Raw genomic sequence first — 14,836 nt, 5'->3', positions numbered from 1 at the left:
ATAGAAAGAACAAAGGGCAAAAGACAAAGAGTGAAAAACCAAAGAAAAAGATGAAAGAAAGGACAAAATAAACGATGAAAAACCAAAAAAAAGAAAAAAAGGGGACAAAAAGCCAAAAGGACAAAGAAAGGATAAAAAACAAAAAGAAAGAATGAGAAAGAAAAACGTAACAAAAAGAAGAATGAAAAGAACAATGGAAAACCAAAAAGAAAGGATGAAAAACCAAAAGAAAGAATGAAAGTACAAAAAACAAAAAGAGTGAAAGAAAGGACCAAAGCAAAAAGGACAAAAAACTAAAAAATAATGACGAAAGAGAGAACGTAAACATAGGATGAAAAAAAATGTACAAAAGAACAAAAGGAAGAAAGACTAAATGGAGAGAACGACGAAAGAACAATGGACAAAAGAAAAAAAGGACAAAGAAGGAACAAAAAAGATATGATGAAAGGTAGGACAAAAAAACTAAAACAGGACGAAAGAAAAAGACGGAAACAAACGACAAAATGGACGAAAGAAAGAAGGAAAGCTAGTTGGATGAATAATGAACAGAAAGAAAGGCAAAGACACAAACTGAGGACGGACTGTTGGATGGACAAAAAGACAGATTCCTGGAGGAAAAAGTGGACGGACGACAATAAAGTCCACCAGATGGATTGGTGAACGTCTGACTGATTAAAACCCGGAAATCGGTCAAAGAAAAGCCCAAACCTTCAGAGACGGCATAAAAAACACGGCATGGTCTTAATTACTGCCCAAGCTTCAGATTCGCGTTAGTTTCTGCTCAGATTCACAGAACGACGACAGTTTGGACAACGTTCACCCATCGAGGACGTTTTTAAAAAAAATTTTTGCCTTCATTGCAAACATATTCCTCCACCAGGAGGGGTCCACAGCTAAAGTGGGAGGCATGCAAAGAAACTGCATGCGTCCCACCACAAGAATGTGGGCTCTGAGTTTTAAGAAGACATTCCCCCAGCCGCTGCTCTTTATAGCAGCAGTCTGGCTACCCGACCAGCAACCAGAACGCTCTCTCTCTCCATGAAGAGCAAATCGCTTCAGTCTGCTGCGACTCAAGTCGTCACTGTTGTTTACTGAAGACTCTTTTATGCTGCTTGCGTGCGATATTGCAATCCCAGCTAATAACTGTTGCCTTGGTGCGACGCTTACCACTTCAGTGTTGGTGATCTTGGCCAGCAGGTCGGTCAGGTTGTCCCGACTCAGCCTCTGGTCGCTGTGGTCCAGCTGGAGGCCGCAGATCGCAGCCGCCATGCTGCCGGTGGCGATCATGGAAGGAGGGTTCATGGCGAGACGGTCGTCTGTCAAGGAAAGGTGTTTGAATGAAACTGCAGCAGGTGGAAGTGATGCAATCACAGGGATGGACGATAAATCGACCAACCCGCTACTTGGGTTTCCATTATTCAGGGATGCAAGTTAGTCACCACAAAAACAACATTTTACAAAGTATTTGTGGTTTGGTTTCTAGTGCAAACATCTTGGAACGCTTGAAATAAAACAAAACTATCTCGCAAGTAACTTTTCAACAAGAAATACAAGCTTGATACAAGTCAATAATTCCTTAATATTGATGAGAAAGTACCAAATATTTCTCCCATGTTCTAAGTTAAGTAATCTGGAGCTCTGCTTAGGTTGCTAGGTGACAAGGTGGGGTTGCTAGGTAACAGCGCAGTGCCGTTACATTCCGAAGGTTTTTGACACCAACATTAACTTCTTGCCGATGAACTAGTACTTTTTCCATCAATATTAAGACTTGACTAAAAACAAGCTCTTAAATCTTGATGAAAAGTTTCTTATAAGTTAGTTTTGCCTCATTTCTAGTGTACTAAGCTATTTGCACTACAAACTGGACCAAAAATACTTGGTAAAATGTTTTTGCATTGTTGATTAAAGAGTTAATCTAAAGTTGGTTGATCTTATCGATAATTTGATAAGCGACTATTTTCTTTAAAAGAAAATGATCACTTGTATGAAGGGGTTCTACCATCTTTCCATAACATAAAGGGATACATTTTTTTATAATTTGCTAAATTAAAAACAATAAACATTATGAAACTCAATAACTCAATTAGCGTGTAAAGCGTTTCCACAAAAAAAACGCATAAAATACATTTTACAACGACTCTGGATCATTTCGCCATCTTTGTTTCTGTCTCAACTGGCTCCACTTAAGGAAGACCAATGGTGCCCTCTCCTGGATGGCAGCCAAACTACAACACTAATAGACAGTAACGGGTGTCATTAGTTAATCAATTGGAACTAATTTTAATCTAATAAACAATTAATCTACAATTAATCATAATTTGATTCATTATTTGGATTCCGAGTTTAAAATGAGTGATGTCAGCACGCCCAAGGCGGCCATCTTGTTTCACAACCGTGTTTTACAGCTTCTATTTCTTTGGGCTTTAAATTCTGGTCAATTTAAGGTCTGAATACGAGTATAAAGTTTTAGTATTACTAGAATAAAGATGTAATACTAGGAAAACAAAGCATTAACTTGAAAAGCATAAATAATAATTAAAAAAAATAACATGAGGAATGTTGAGTTATACTTTGGTATCAGTTTTACAGATAAGGAAGAACTTCATCTTTTAGCATCAGCATCAAATTATTATCAGTAGCAGGATTTTAAAGTGAAAAGAAAAATGACTGGGTTGGTCACGTCAAATCCTGATAACTTTCCAAATCCTGATAACTTTCTCAAAGCTTTTTTCTCATTAAAACAAATATTTTCACAGTTTTTCTGGTAAAATTATGTCTTTATTTTGCTAATATTATGGCTACATTCTCGTAATTAAACAAAAATTCCCTAGTAACCGTCGTCCAACTCACAGGGGGGATGATGGAAATAAAAGTCACTTTTTGAGAATATTTTCTGTAATTTGTAAAAAGAAAGCAAGAAAAAAATAGGATCTGTTATGAGATTTTAATTTTTAGCCCTATCGCCCAGCCCTACAGCATCATCTCCGATGTGAACGCTCCGGATTTTTCCCACAGTCTGGATTTCAACAGACGCAGCTAAAACAAACCTGTGTGGGTTTTCCTTCTTAGAAACCTCCGCTCTGATTGCAAAAGCAGAGCAGGAATTTCTCCCACTCGCTGTGCAATGAGCTCCAGGCATGACTCCCCTGAGTCCACATGCAAGTCTGAGAAACTTTAACTAAAGCAGACCTGGTTGGATGAAGTGAAATCCCTTCTCAGCTCATTCAAACCTAAAACAATTTAAAATTTCTCTTATGCAATTCTGAGCCCTGCGACTCAGTGCAAATACAGATGTACTGCAAAAGGTTTTTTAGAGAATAAACATCATCACAAATGAAAAAATAAAAGTATTTTTGGTTATTTTCTAGAGAAAATATCAATAGCAATATATAGGAGCTGGATTTAAATACATAATTCTGGTACTAGTTCCACTTTTACTTTCTGAAGAAAAACTCAAATTTAGACAATATCCACTTATTTTTGACAGAATTTTATTTCTATTTTTAGAATAAAGGAGGATCAATGTTCTATTTTTGTGGGATGGAAAATGCAATAAATAAATAAAATAATAAAATAAAATATTACTGGCACTTTTATTATCATTCTTTGTGAAAATACAATGGAAATATTACAGAAAAAAATAAAAACTATTAAAGACCTGCATCAATATTTTAAAACATGAAGTGATTATTTAAAATGTTATAATTTCAAGTTAAGTGTCATTGTGAGCCGTATGGATACTCAAATATGGCAGTGGTTAATATATTGATCTCAAAAATACCAAAAACAAACGCACATTTTTTTATCCGCAAATAATTTTAAAAAATGCGTCGGGGTTTTGGTTGAAATGTGACAGAACGCGAGAGGTCAAAGGGTGTGAACAGTTGTGCAATGTGCTGTAACAATCTGATGTTCACACCAGCAGGTCAACAGTTTTCTTACTTCTTGTTTCTCATTCTCTAAAGTCCATTTCTGTGAACTAACAGTACAGATGTAAACTTAAGGCAGTCCATTACCTGCAGCAGAACATGTCAAGAGAAGAAGTTTTACTGATGGGTTTAATTAAACCGTCCAGTCCAGCTGTCCATAAAGGAGGAGCTGCGACCAATATAAGAATAACATCTCCATTCTGTATAAAACTCCAAACATTTACATTACAGCTAAACCGCAGCAGGCTTCCCCTTTTTTCCCCCCACTGCGGCTGCTTTGTGCTTTGATACGAGCAGCTGCTTATGAATAGCAGAAGCAACCGCTGAAACACACCCAAATGCATAAAGAAGTGACACAGAAAGCTGTGCAGAGCCGAGCGGGGCATGAGACTCATTAAAAGAGACGCTGACGTTTGTGAGGGATTTTATCGCACCCAGGTGACCTTCCTTGTTTTGTTTCCTTCATCGAATTAGCTGCAGAGGCCGTCTTGTGACATCCTCCTACATATTATGCCGATTAGATGATCATGAAGTAGCATTTCTTTCCAGGATATGAAAATATTAGAGGGATTCCAAGTATAGGCAACAAGAATCCCATGAAAGTATAAAGGAAAGGCCTAAGGGGGGACGTTTTCTCCCCGCAGCTTTCAGAGTTTATTTTGGACATGAGGCCAGGATGGGAGGAGGAAGGAAGATCAGCCTGACTCTTTAAACCTGGAAGCTTCCCTGTCAACAAACAACACAGGACGGCCAGAGCCGGAGCAGAGCTTGTGGAATAATTACAATCCCAGCACAGATCAGATATTAACGGAGAAACATGGACGAACGCTTTAAGCGGCTGTGAAGAAGAACAAGGCGGAAGATAAATCAGCCTGCAGAGACAAGAGTCGTCACAGATGACTCACTCCACGAGAATGTTTGGATCTGTGGGAATATTCTGGCAGCAAACTGAACGTGCAAACGTGTGAGAAACAAAAAGCAACAGAGAGGAGGGTACCTGTGGCACAAAGGGCGATGAATGTCAGCGTGTGTTTGCAGACCATCGCCTGCTTGTCTTTGGGAAGGGGCAGGCGGCGCATGATGTGCTCTATGAAATCATTGGGGATAACTGAGGCCATGTTCCACTTCAACTTCCCCAGGACGACCAGTTCCCACTCCTAAAGCAGAAAAAAAAACACACACACACAAAACAGGCGGTTAAAGGTGACTTACTGTGCTTTCTGAACAGGTTAGATTAGGTCTGTGGGCGATAAAACACATATTTGTTACATTTTGCACAAAATAATTCTTAGGAATGAGCTTTCTGAACACTCGCACGTGAAAATGGTTCCAAACAGATGTGCAACTGTACAACCATACATCTGTAAAAAGCAGAAGTGGAGCCTCCTGTACAACCAGCAAAAATGTGGCAAGTGGTTTCTGGATGGTAAGTCAACAACAAAACACTTGTCTTTTCCAGCAGCCATTGTGCAACGCAAACAATACTAATAGATTGACCCAGGAATAACTGCAATAAACAATGACACTATTGTTTCAATGGTAATCGGGTAATAATGTAAGACTACTAAACTTTAATATTGTAGAAAACATTTAACACTGGAATTGGAAGGCATTTTAAATATTCAAAATAAGATGCAATAAAATAAAATGGAAATAAAAACACAATAGAAACCATAAACAAAAAAGTATCATGACATTTCTGTAATAATAACTATCTACAATAACTGAAGAATTTTGAATTTACATTTAATTTTCCTTTGGGATAAACAAAGTATTTTTGAGTTGAATTTGAAACAAAATTCTCCTTCAAAACATATTTCAAAAATCATCAGAATAGATATCATCAAGCTCATTTAATTACTCATCAATAGCTTAACTGCTTATTAAGACCACCTGACCAAACGGGCTCGAGATCTGCTTTGGTTGCTAGGTGACAGGGTGGGGTTGCTAGGTAATGGCGCAGTGCCTGCTGACTTGTGACTTTACATTCCGAATATTTTTGTCACCAAAAAACACCAACTTATTGCCAAAAAATTGGCTGTTTTACTTTTAAGTGCTTGGGCTGTTCTTACACTTTTAGAAGTTTTTACGCTTCCAAACGGAAGCGTAAAAAAGTTCAAAATGTGAATTTTGCATTACATGACCCCTTTAAAACTGTTATTCTAGACAAAATCCACCTAGTCGGGCTCCAGTGGCGTGCTGCCATGACTTCATTGACCATGAAAAAGATCACAGCCAGTCCTTATTCCCAGAGGAAATAGCTCTGTAAGATGAGTAACATTTCTTCATTTTATCTCTCCTCACTGTGTCTTATTATCTGCGTGCCTTTCTCATTCCTCGCATCCTTTGTGTTCATATCGCCGGCATGTGACGAGCTCTGCCCTGCTTAGAGGCCCTGCCAATGAGACAGCGAGCGCCGAGCTTCCTGTCACAAGCCTCAAGCAGCTACAACGAGTTCACACTGCACAGGCAACAGTCGGTCTTTGTAGCAGCAAAACAGGTCTACGCATTCTCACCTTTTAATTTCCTGTCTCTCCGCTTTGCTGCGCTCTGAGATGAAAGATTTACCAACCTTTCAATCGTCTCTTTAACTTTCAGTATCAAGATTAGAAATGGATCATTAATGATTATCTTGTGTTTTCAAAATTTTACCACTGTTATGGTATATTAACACTATATGTTTATATAAAAATGACTTTCTTCAAAGACGTTTATATACACTAAGATTAAACCACTTTAAAAGAGTCAGAAGATGATGTCACGGGTCAGCAAGCTTCTGATTGGTTAATATGCAACTGAAATGGACGTCTACTTGTTGATGGTTTTTTATGTCTTCTGGTATTAGTGGCCTTCATTAATCAGGGCTCACACTGGTTTGTCTAGAAAGTCTGGTTAGTTTGGGGAGGTGTGAACGCACAATCAAATTCTGATGCAGACCAAAAAACAAACTCTAGTCCGACTAAAATCCTAGGGCTCAGTTCAATTAAAGTGAACTCTGATGTGATTCAAGTATATATGTGAATGCCAAGTGGACCGGAGACCCGTGCAAAAGCAGGAAGTGTACTAAAGCACAGAGCATTCTGGGTAAAAAAAAACCCAAAACAAATGCGCTAGTCTAGCGCTAGTTGGTGAGATATCTCGTGGTTTTTTTAGAAGAGACAAAGAGAAATCCTACAACCACTAAAAATTTATGCTACTCCATTTTTGTTTGCATTTCTTCAAGAAGAAAAACCATAGTCCACTAAAGACTCTCACTGGTATAAACAATATACTAAAGTGCAGCCTTTATACCATTAAGTTTCCCGTATTAAGCTAAACCAAAGGTTTAATGATTTACAGTTTCATAAAAAGTGAAAGTTTCCATCATGCTATACGGAGCACAGAACAATCAGCGCTTTCCCTCTGTGACCTGTAGGTGCACACTGCTGGTCAGCTGGCTGAAAGAAGGCTACTGCACTTTCCGTATTCTTACAAGACATATAAATGGCTTCCCAACTAAAGGAAAACCTCATAAACACGTTTATTAATGTAATGCATGCGGTTTTAAAATTACGGTTAGCAAACTGCAAGGAAAGTAGAGATGCACTGATACGATATTAATGTCTGTATCGATCCCAATATTTTAAAACAATTCTAGTTCGAGTACTGGTGGCAATAAGGGCAAATCTATTCAGTTTAATTCTATGCTTTATGCTGAGTGACGTCTTGCTTTATTATTTATTTTACGTTGTTTTGAACCATTTGAAAGGTTTGTTGCAGCTTATTTTTCACGTTTGACCAATGTAGTAAAGTTATTGTTTGTCAGTTTCAGCTTCTTTATTACTCATTTTAAATTGACAGTTTTAGTCCTAATTTAACAGATTGAATAAATGAAAGTTTTCTTTACATGTTTAACCAAACTTTTGAGACTATTGGCGTATTTAAGTATGCTGTTCTGGTGTAAAGTTATAAAATAAATCTGCAATTCAGTAAATTTATCTCCGTGCTTAAAAAAGAAACGTTGCATCAATTCAGCACAGTTTTCTGCATCGGATCGGTATCAACCGATACTAAACCTCAGATATCAGTATCGAAAGTGGAAAAAGTGGATTGGTGCATCATAAAGGAGAGCAGAACAGCAAAAAACAAATACTTTCTTCTGAACAGTAAAGAAATATATTTATCTGGTATAAACAGAATAAACACTTGGAGGTTACTCACCAACACTTCAAAATCCAATATGGCTTCCATGTTTATAAAACATAGTGAAAGTGGATGAAATCAGAGTCGCCTCTGATCATTTATGGCTGATTGTTAAATTAGCTGCTTGCATTCTTTGGCTATAGATTGAGTAAACCAGAATAATTAACTTGGTGTGTTAAAAGAACTGAAGCTTTAATGTTTCCATGAAAACAGCTAGCTGAGTGCAAAACACCGTCACAAGACAGAACAAGCTTTCAGGAATGTCTTGATGGAACAGTTTGTGATGTTTAAATGTGCTAAATGTAAAAACAAAAGCATCCATCTTTCTTTCCTTTATTAGTCTGAAGGCCAAACATCTAACAGCCGGCAGACATCTTCAGACGTTTCCAACCAAGATGGCTAATTAGCAGCACAAGCCAAAGGAAAATATTTTAATTTAATTTGCTAAAATCAGAACTAGAAACTACACAGCTAACTCCAAATAAAACTACTCAACATTTAAACATAGCGATGATCAGAAGCAGATACGTGTGACTTGTAACTTCCCCTATGGTGAAACAAATCCCCTACAAAGCAAACGTAGTAAGCAGTGAAACCCCGACATAAGGCGGGGGCCGTCCCCGCTGGCGCTCTTCCAAAAGCGTCTCTGTCACCTCGGACGCCGGTAACCATTCACATTTGCGTGGGTTTCCTGTGCATAACCCAAATTTTACGTGCTTACGTTAAAAGAAAGATCAGTGATTGCAAGATGAGCAGTAAAGAGATTTTGCTGTTGGTGTTCTCGCTTCCTGAGCTCTAAAAACAGCTCAGACGACCTCTACTTCAATCTGTCATCTCCTAACGGCCATTTTCTTGTTAAAAATAGTCCCTGCATCTATTCAAAACAAAAGATTAAACACAAAAAATGTTTTGCGTTAAAATAAAACTATAAAAACAGCAAAAACTGAGAGAACTGCAATGATAAAACTCTGTTATATTGCAGTGTTGGCACTAGATGGCATCACACGCCTCTGCAGTCTGCATGAATGCACAGCACAGATGTGGCTGTGTTGCACAGTTTCACTTGTGATGAAAACTGGATACTTCCTGTGAGACTCATTCAGCCATTAGCATTATAAAAATCTCCAAAAAAAGAATGTGATGCTGCATTTTTAAAGGCTCACATGAATGCATGGATGAATGAATGAAACCTTGGTTCTTACCAGCAGCTCTCGGGGTGTAATGGAGTTGTCTGTGTACACGCAGAGCTTTTCCGCTGATGGCGGCCTGCAGTCCTTCAGCTTGGCGGCCAGGAAGATGCACACAGCTCCCAAGAGCTGCAAATAGTTTTTTCTTGTAGGCATCACTGCTAAGAATCTGTCCAAATAATTAATGGCTAAAGGGAAGACGTCTTGGTTGGTGTTTTCCTCTTCACAAACCTGGAATGACAGGAATTTAACAGAGAAGAAGAAACTTTAGAAGGGCTTTTTTAAAAAGACAAATCCAGCTGAATTAAATTTAGTGTTGACTACTCTAAAAGAAAATCAACTGGGTTTAAATATTCAGCAATCTAGATGGTTAATGATGTCTTAAAAATGTAACAAATTCTGCAGTGAAGTTGTGTGACATAGCATTTGGTTTGAAAGTGAAGTCGCTTTTCGTTCTTCAATCAAAGTGTAATTCAGATTACTTCCACTAGAGGCAAACTTTAAGATATCGGTTGCTTTAAATGTTCCCTGCTTAAAAACTCAAACAAGTTACTACAAATGGTGAACAAATCCCGAAGAAGGATCAGGAAAAAAAACTGAATCAGAGCAAAGCATTATGTCTTCAAGAAGAAAAACTATATTATATATATATATATATATATATTCTACATTAAAACCTGAAATTTTCTGGGCAAATATTTCCCCAGAACTGATGGGGAAAAAAAACCCCAAATGTGACTTGATGAAACTTTAACATATAAAATAATTGATCCAGTTTTTTGATTAACTTCAAACTTCATATTTTGATATGCTTTGTGGGCCCAATGAGAATATATGCAAAAAGTGACGTCACATGTTGAAGAACATACACTAGTAAAAACAGTTGTTACAATAAGAAAATGGGCCATTTCGTTGTTGTTGTTTGATATTTATTGTTTTAAATATAAAAAGATTAAATCTATTTTTAATTTTTCATAGTTCGTATGTAAAAACAGAAAACAAGATTTTGAATTTATCATTCTGCACTTCAAAACTAAATAAGTGTTTTAAGTTTTTACTGATTTCTAACGAGAACATGTAATAACTTATGCATGGCCTGTTCACAAATAGGTTTAAAGAGGACTTGCATGCAGATAATTGGGGTATTTTCTTTTTCAAGGTCAAATCGCTAATTTCCACACCATTTTACTGAATGAAAGGCACACAAAAAAAAAAAAAAAATCAAGCAAATTAGCTCAGTAGGAAGTCGTTCTGCAACCCCCTTCTCGTTTTTCGAATCCTCTTCCTCATTGTCGATTTCTCCATTAATAAAAACGAGGATAGATAAATCCCCCAAAAGTCTTTTAGATGCAAATAAAACACCCAATCGAATTGTTTCCGACGGTCGAATCGAATGAAAGTTGAATAAAATCGACATATTTCTGTTCACAAAACTGAAAGCGGCTCTGCCTGCTTCATGGCTTGCAGCTTGAGTCACCTTTAAAAATTCGTAATAATTAGTGAACGTGGAAAATACCAGATTTTCGATTATGTAAATTAAGATAAACTCTTTAGCTGTCGTCTGAGCTCGGTATGAAGCAAAAATTCCCAACAGTGTGGCTGTAAACTAATGTAAATAAGTAGCTAAGCGCATTGAGGCTGATTTTTCTGGAATTTCCGACTCCCCCACGCCTTTGGTGAGTCACTCTCATTCAATTGTAAAACAGGTTAACACCAAGAACAGCTATTCTTTGAACTGCATCTCTGTTTTTCAAGCCACATTTAGCTAAAACATGCAAATAAACGCGACACAAGTTAGCTAAACTTTAAAGTTCCCACCAACCTCGTGCATCCAGCCTGCAACCATTCTCCTCATATAAGGCTGAATGTCCTTCTGGACCCGCTGGAAATACGAACACTGAGGTAAAAAACTGTCCTCAATAGTTAATAAACTCTGCAGCACTCTATCATCATAGAGGATGTTTGGGTCAGGCTGGGCTTTCACGGCTGTGTCTGACTCCAGGCAATACAGCTCCATGACTAGGGCCCCCTTTCTGCTCTTCCACCGCTTCTCTCCTGCTTTTGTGTGATTAAAGTGATAGAAATAAAAAATAATAATAAATAAATATTGTTATAATAACGTCGTCAGCCGACCGGAGCAGCAGAAGTCCCCGAGACGAAGCATGAGGCTGAGGCAACGAGGTTCTCTCCCGACCTGCTGCCTCTCGGGTCTGCTCCTTCCTCCAGGCAGAGGACGCAGCTACAGCGACGCACAACTTCCGGAGACACCTTCAAAGTAAAAGCCGTATACGGGATATCCGGTCTTATGAAAAAACAAAATAAAAGCAAATCAAGATACACAAAAAAACATCTAATAAAGTAAAAAATAATAAAACAAAAATAAAATAAAATATCAAATAAGCATAATAAATAAATAAATTATTTCATGCACATATCAGTAAATAAATTGGACAAAAATGTAGAAAAAATAATGCTGTATTTTTTTGTAAGCACCTTTCTTGAAACTCCAGGTCACCTCCTATAATTTAAAGGCAAAACAACATTAAAAAACAACAAAAAAATAACAAAAATATAATTTAAATAATAAGCTGCAATTATTCATAAATAATAATACAACAGAAATAATAACAAATAATAAGAAAAATAAATTAAATAATATAAAATACAAAAATAAAACACAGTAATAGATACAATAAAGTGCAAAAAAGGGGAAAAAAAAGAAAATCACATGGCATAAAAATAAAATACAATACAAACTGAAATAAAAATGGCCATTTTAATCTAAAAATATGCCAATAATTAGATTAGATTTTTAAATAGAGTAAAATAATCTCAATTCTATTTTTGAACCGTTAAGATTTTCAGCTTTATGTTCCCTCTGTTTTCTTCTCTTGTAACCTTTGTCATACTTTCCTGGCAACAAATGAATGTACACCTTCTATAGATGATAAACTTGGCCTTATTTTTCAGTGCTTTAACTGTGTCTCTCCCTCCAAGATGCATATTAACTACGACTTAATGTAAATGCTCCAAAATATCTGGCATTATTTAACATATACATACTGTAAAACCATATTTATATAAATTATTTCACAAACAAGACACAAACCATCTGAATCATGTTGCTGCTGCAGGTATCAGAGTTTTTATGTGCCTGGCAGCCATGTTTGTTTATATGGAAAAACTTTGACTTTCCAACTTTCAGTGTAATTTCAGTTGAAGTCCAACAAGAAACTGAAATTTTAGCTGAAAAAATGCAAACAAATTGAGTCCAGCATGGTTATTAATGTACAGGTGTACTGATGTTGGTTTATATCTCATTAAATCACTTAAACACCACCTATGATGCTGTAATGGAAAATTTTATGATGTGCTCCTCACCCCTGTTGTGCTTTAGATTGTGTCTGATGATGAGATCATGTGTCTGAATGATCTCATCATGAGACTCATCAAGCTGCTCTCCTATAGACATCCACAGTGCCATTTAACAGCAGGAGACGTCGTTGATTCTGAAGACTATCTAAGTGTTACTCCCCCAACCCATGACCTATCTGCCCTCTTTAGCATTAAAGTACAACCCCCTTTCCTTAACAATAGACAAATGGCCAGACCATTTGTGCTGGGCTCCACAAAATCCCTGATACATAACAATCAGGGATTCACACCTATTGTCCAATCAAGTCTCTCGTCTCTGACCAGAACCTATAACAGGAAGATCCACTGTTGGTCAGAGCAGACTGACAGACTCCTTTGACTCTATATTTCTGTTCTCGCTTTGCAAGGTTTTAATATATTTCTTATTTCTTCTCATCCAGACTCTTGTTAAAGTTTTTTTTTTTCCACGACAATACTCAACACGTCTCTACACTGTTCGAATCCGTAAAATGCAAAGGAACACATTACTATCGCTGGTTTTGGAACAAGAGTTGTAAATAAAACACAATTAAGTTGGATCTGTCCGTCCAAGACCTATTATATACCCAGTTGCCAAGATAACCATGTTAGCAGTCTACTTTTAGCAATACAACCAGTGACAGTGCTCCTCTCTACATAGATTCTGTGCGGTGCAATTTCTGATAAAAACCATCAAAAATGTCTGAAGGAAGTGTTGCAGATATCAGTGCATTTTATGTGTGGAAGCCATATTGGATTTTGAGGTGCAGGTGAAAAATTTTCAACTTCCCAGCAACAAATTCCAATTCTTTCAATTTCACTTGATTTTTTCCAACCTACAACTCAGAAATTTTGACTTCCAGGTACAAATGGAACAACACTTCTGACTCATTTTAACCTGCAACGGATCCTTATTAATAAACTGAGGTAATAGAGACAGATTAAACTGTTAATTGGCTTTTTTGTTGATTTGTAACTCCTTAAATCGTTGCTGTAACTGTACCATCCCTTCCCATTTTTACAGTTCTTGAATGCTTACAAATTTAAGTCATCAGCTGGTGTGGCTAATTGGCGTTAGCCTTGTCTCTTGGCAACAATATTTAGCACATACCAATGGTTTTCCAAATTAAACAATCTTAAGTTGGGTGTGGATGACCGAGGTCGACTTCTAAGGTAAAACCTCCTTAGCTGATTGATGCTGTTCCAGACCAGAGACTCCAAACAACGTTCAATTTATCCAGTGTGTTATCAACTAATTTTTTTAAAGTAATAATAGTATTAATTTTGCAGCTCACACTGGTCTGTACCAAGCTGTTCATTAACTTGGAATGTCATTCTGAGTTTTTAGACTCCAGATATGTTTAACAGTTCCTGTTTCGACAAAAAAAGCAAGAAATAAAGACAAATATCAACCCAATAAAGTAAATTATTTCATCTAGGTTCAATGTTGTTACATAAAGCTTGTTAGTTGACCTTTGAATCTGATTCATTCTTTCAAGATCCCAATGCATTTACACTATGTACACTCATCTACTCTGAAAATACAAGTGGGATTTAAGAAAGCATAAATAAATACGCTTACTTCCCAATGTTTAATGTCTTTTGAGTATTCATTCTCTGCTCTAGGTAGCTTTATGTGTCAGTTCAGCTGAGATGTCTCTCATGAAGATGCTTTTCAGTAAAAGTCAAAGGTAACCGTGGAAGTCTGTGAGAAACCAAAGACAGGAAACTCTCACTGTCCATGCAGCATTTTGTTCTTCATTTTCTCAGGACATTGATTGGCCGGGAGGCGCGCAAATATTTCTTATCTGAAAAGCCAACCTGCTCCGGAAGAGGACATGCAAATACTTTTCAGTTAATTATTGACTTAGTTGCTTGACATTTGTAGCCAATATAAAGTTCACATTCACTACAAAAAAACCTCAAACTACTGAGGTTTCATTTGTAGACAATCTGCATAATATCGTATGATAATTTAATCATATTTAGATTAAATACGTCTCATTTCACCTGTAATATGTCTACATTATTTCATATGTCTACAATATGAAATAATGAACTCATGTGACTGGACAGTATTTTTTCAGGACCTGAACCTAAAATATGTCACCCCTCAGTCTTTTCAGTTCCACATCCTTTGTTTTT

General features: G+C 37.0%; 1 protein-coding gene across 3 annotated transcripts in view; it reads right to left on the bottom strand.

The window, feature by feature from the left end:
- Positions 1 to 14,836, bottom strand: part of ccnd2b (cyclin D2, b) — a 59,258-nt gene that overhangs the window by 5,689 nt on the left and 38,733 nt on the right. For 2 of the 3 annotated variants that reach the window (XM_017302662.1, XM_008400494.2), the window contains 3 exons: positions 9,314 to 9,529; positions 4,927 to 5,086; positions 1,168 to 1,316 (listed from right to left, as the gene is read on the bottom strand). In XM_017302662.1, coding sequence (XP_017158151.1) covers positions 1,168 to 1,316; positions 4,927 to 5,086; positions 9,314 to 9,529 — 525 coding nt within the window. Of the gene's footprint in view, positions 1 to 1,167; positions 1,317 to 4,926; positions 5,087 to 9,313; positions 9,530 to 11,120; positions 11,556 to 14,836 lie in introns of those variants that run through there. The other variant, XM_017302660.1, reaches the window with a different exon arrangement.

Source organism: Poecilia reticulata, linkage group LG23 (assembly GCF_000633615.1).
Source record: "Poecilia reticulata strain Guanapo linkage group LG23, Guppy_female_1.0+MT, whole genome shotgun sequence".
Lineage (NCBI taxonomy): Eukaryota > Metazoa > Chordata > Actinopteri > Cyprinodontiformes > Poeciliidae > Poecilia > Poecilia reticulata.
The sequence above is the reverse complement of the archived record's forward strand: the minus strand, read 5'-3'. Positions and strand labels throughout refer to the sequence as shown.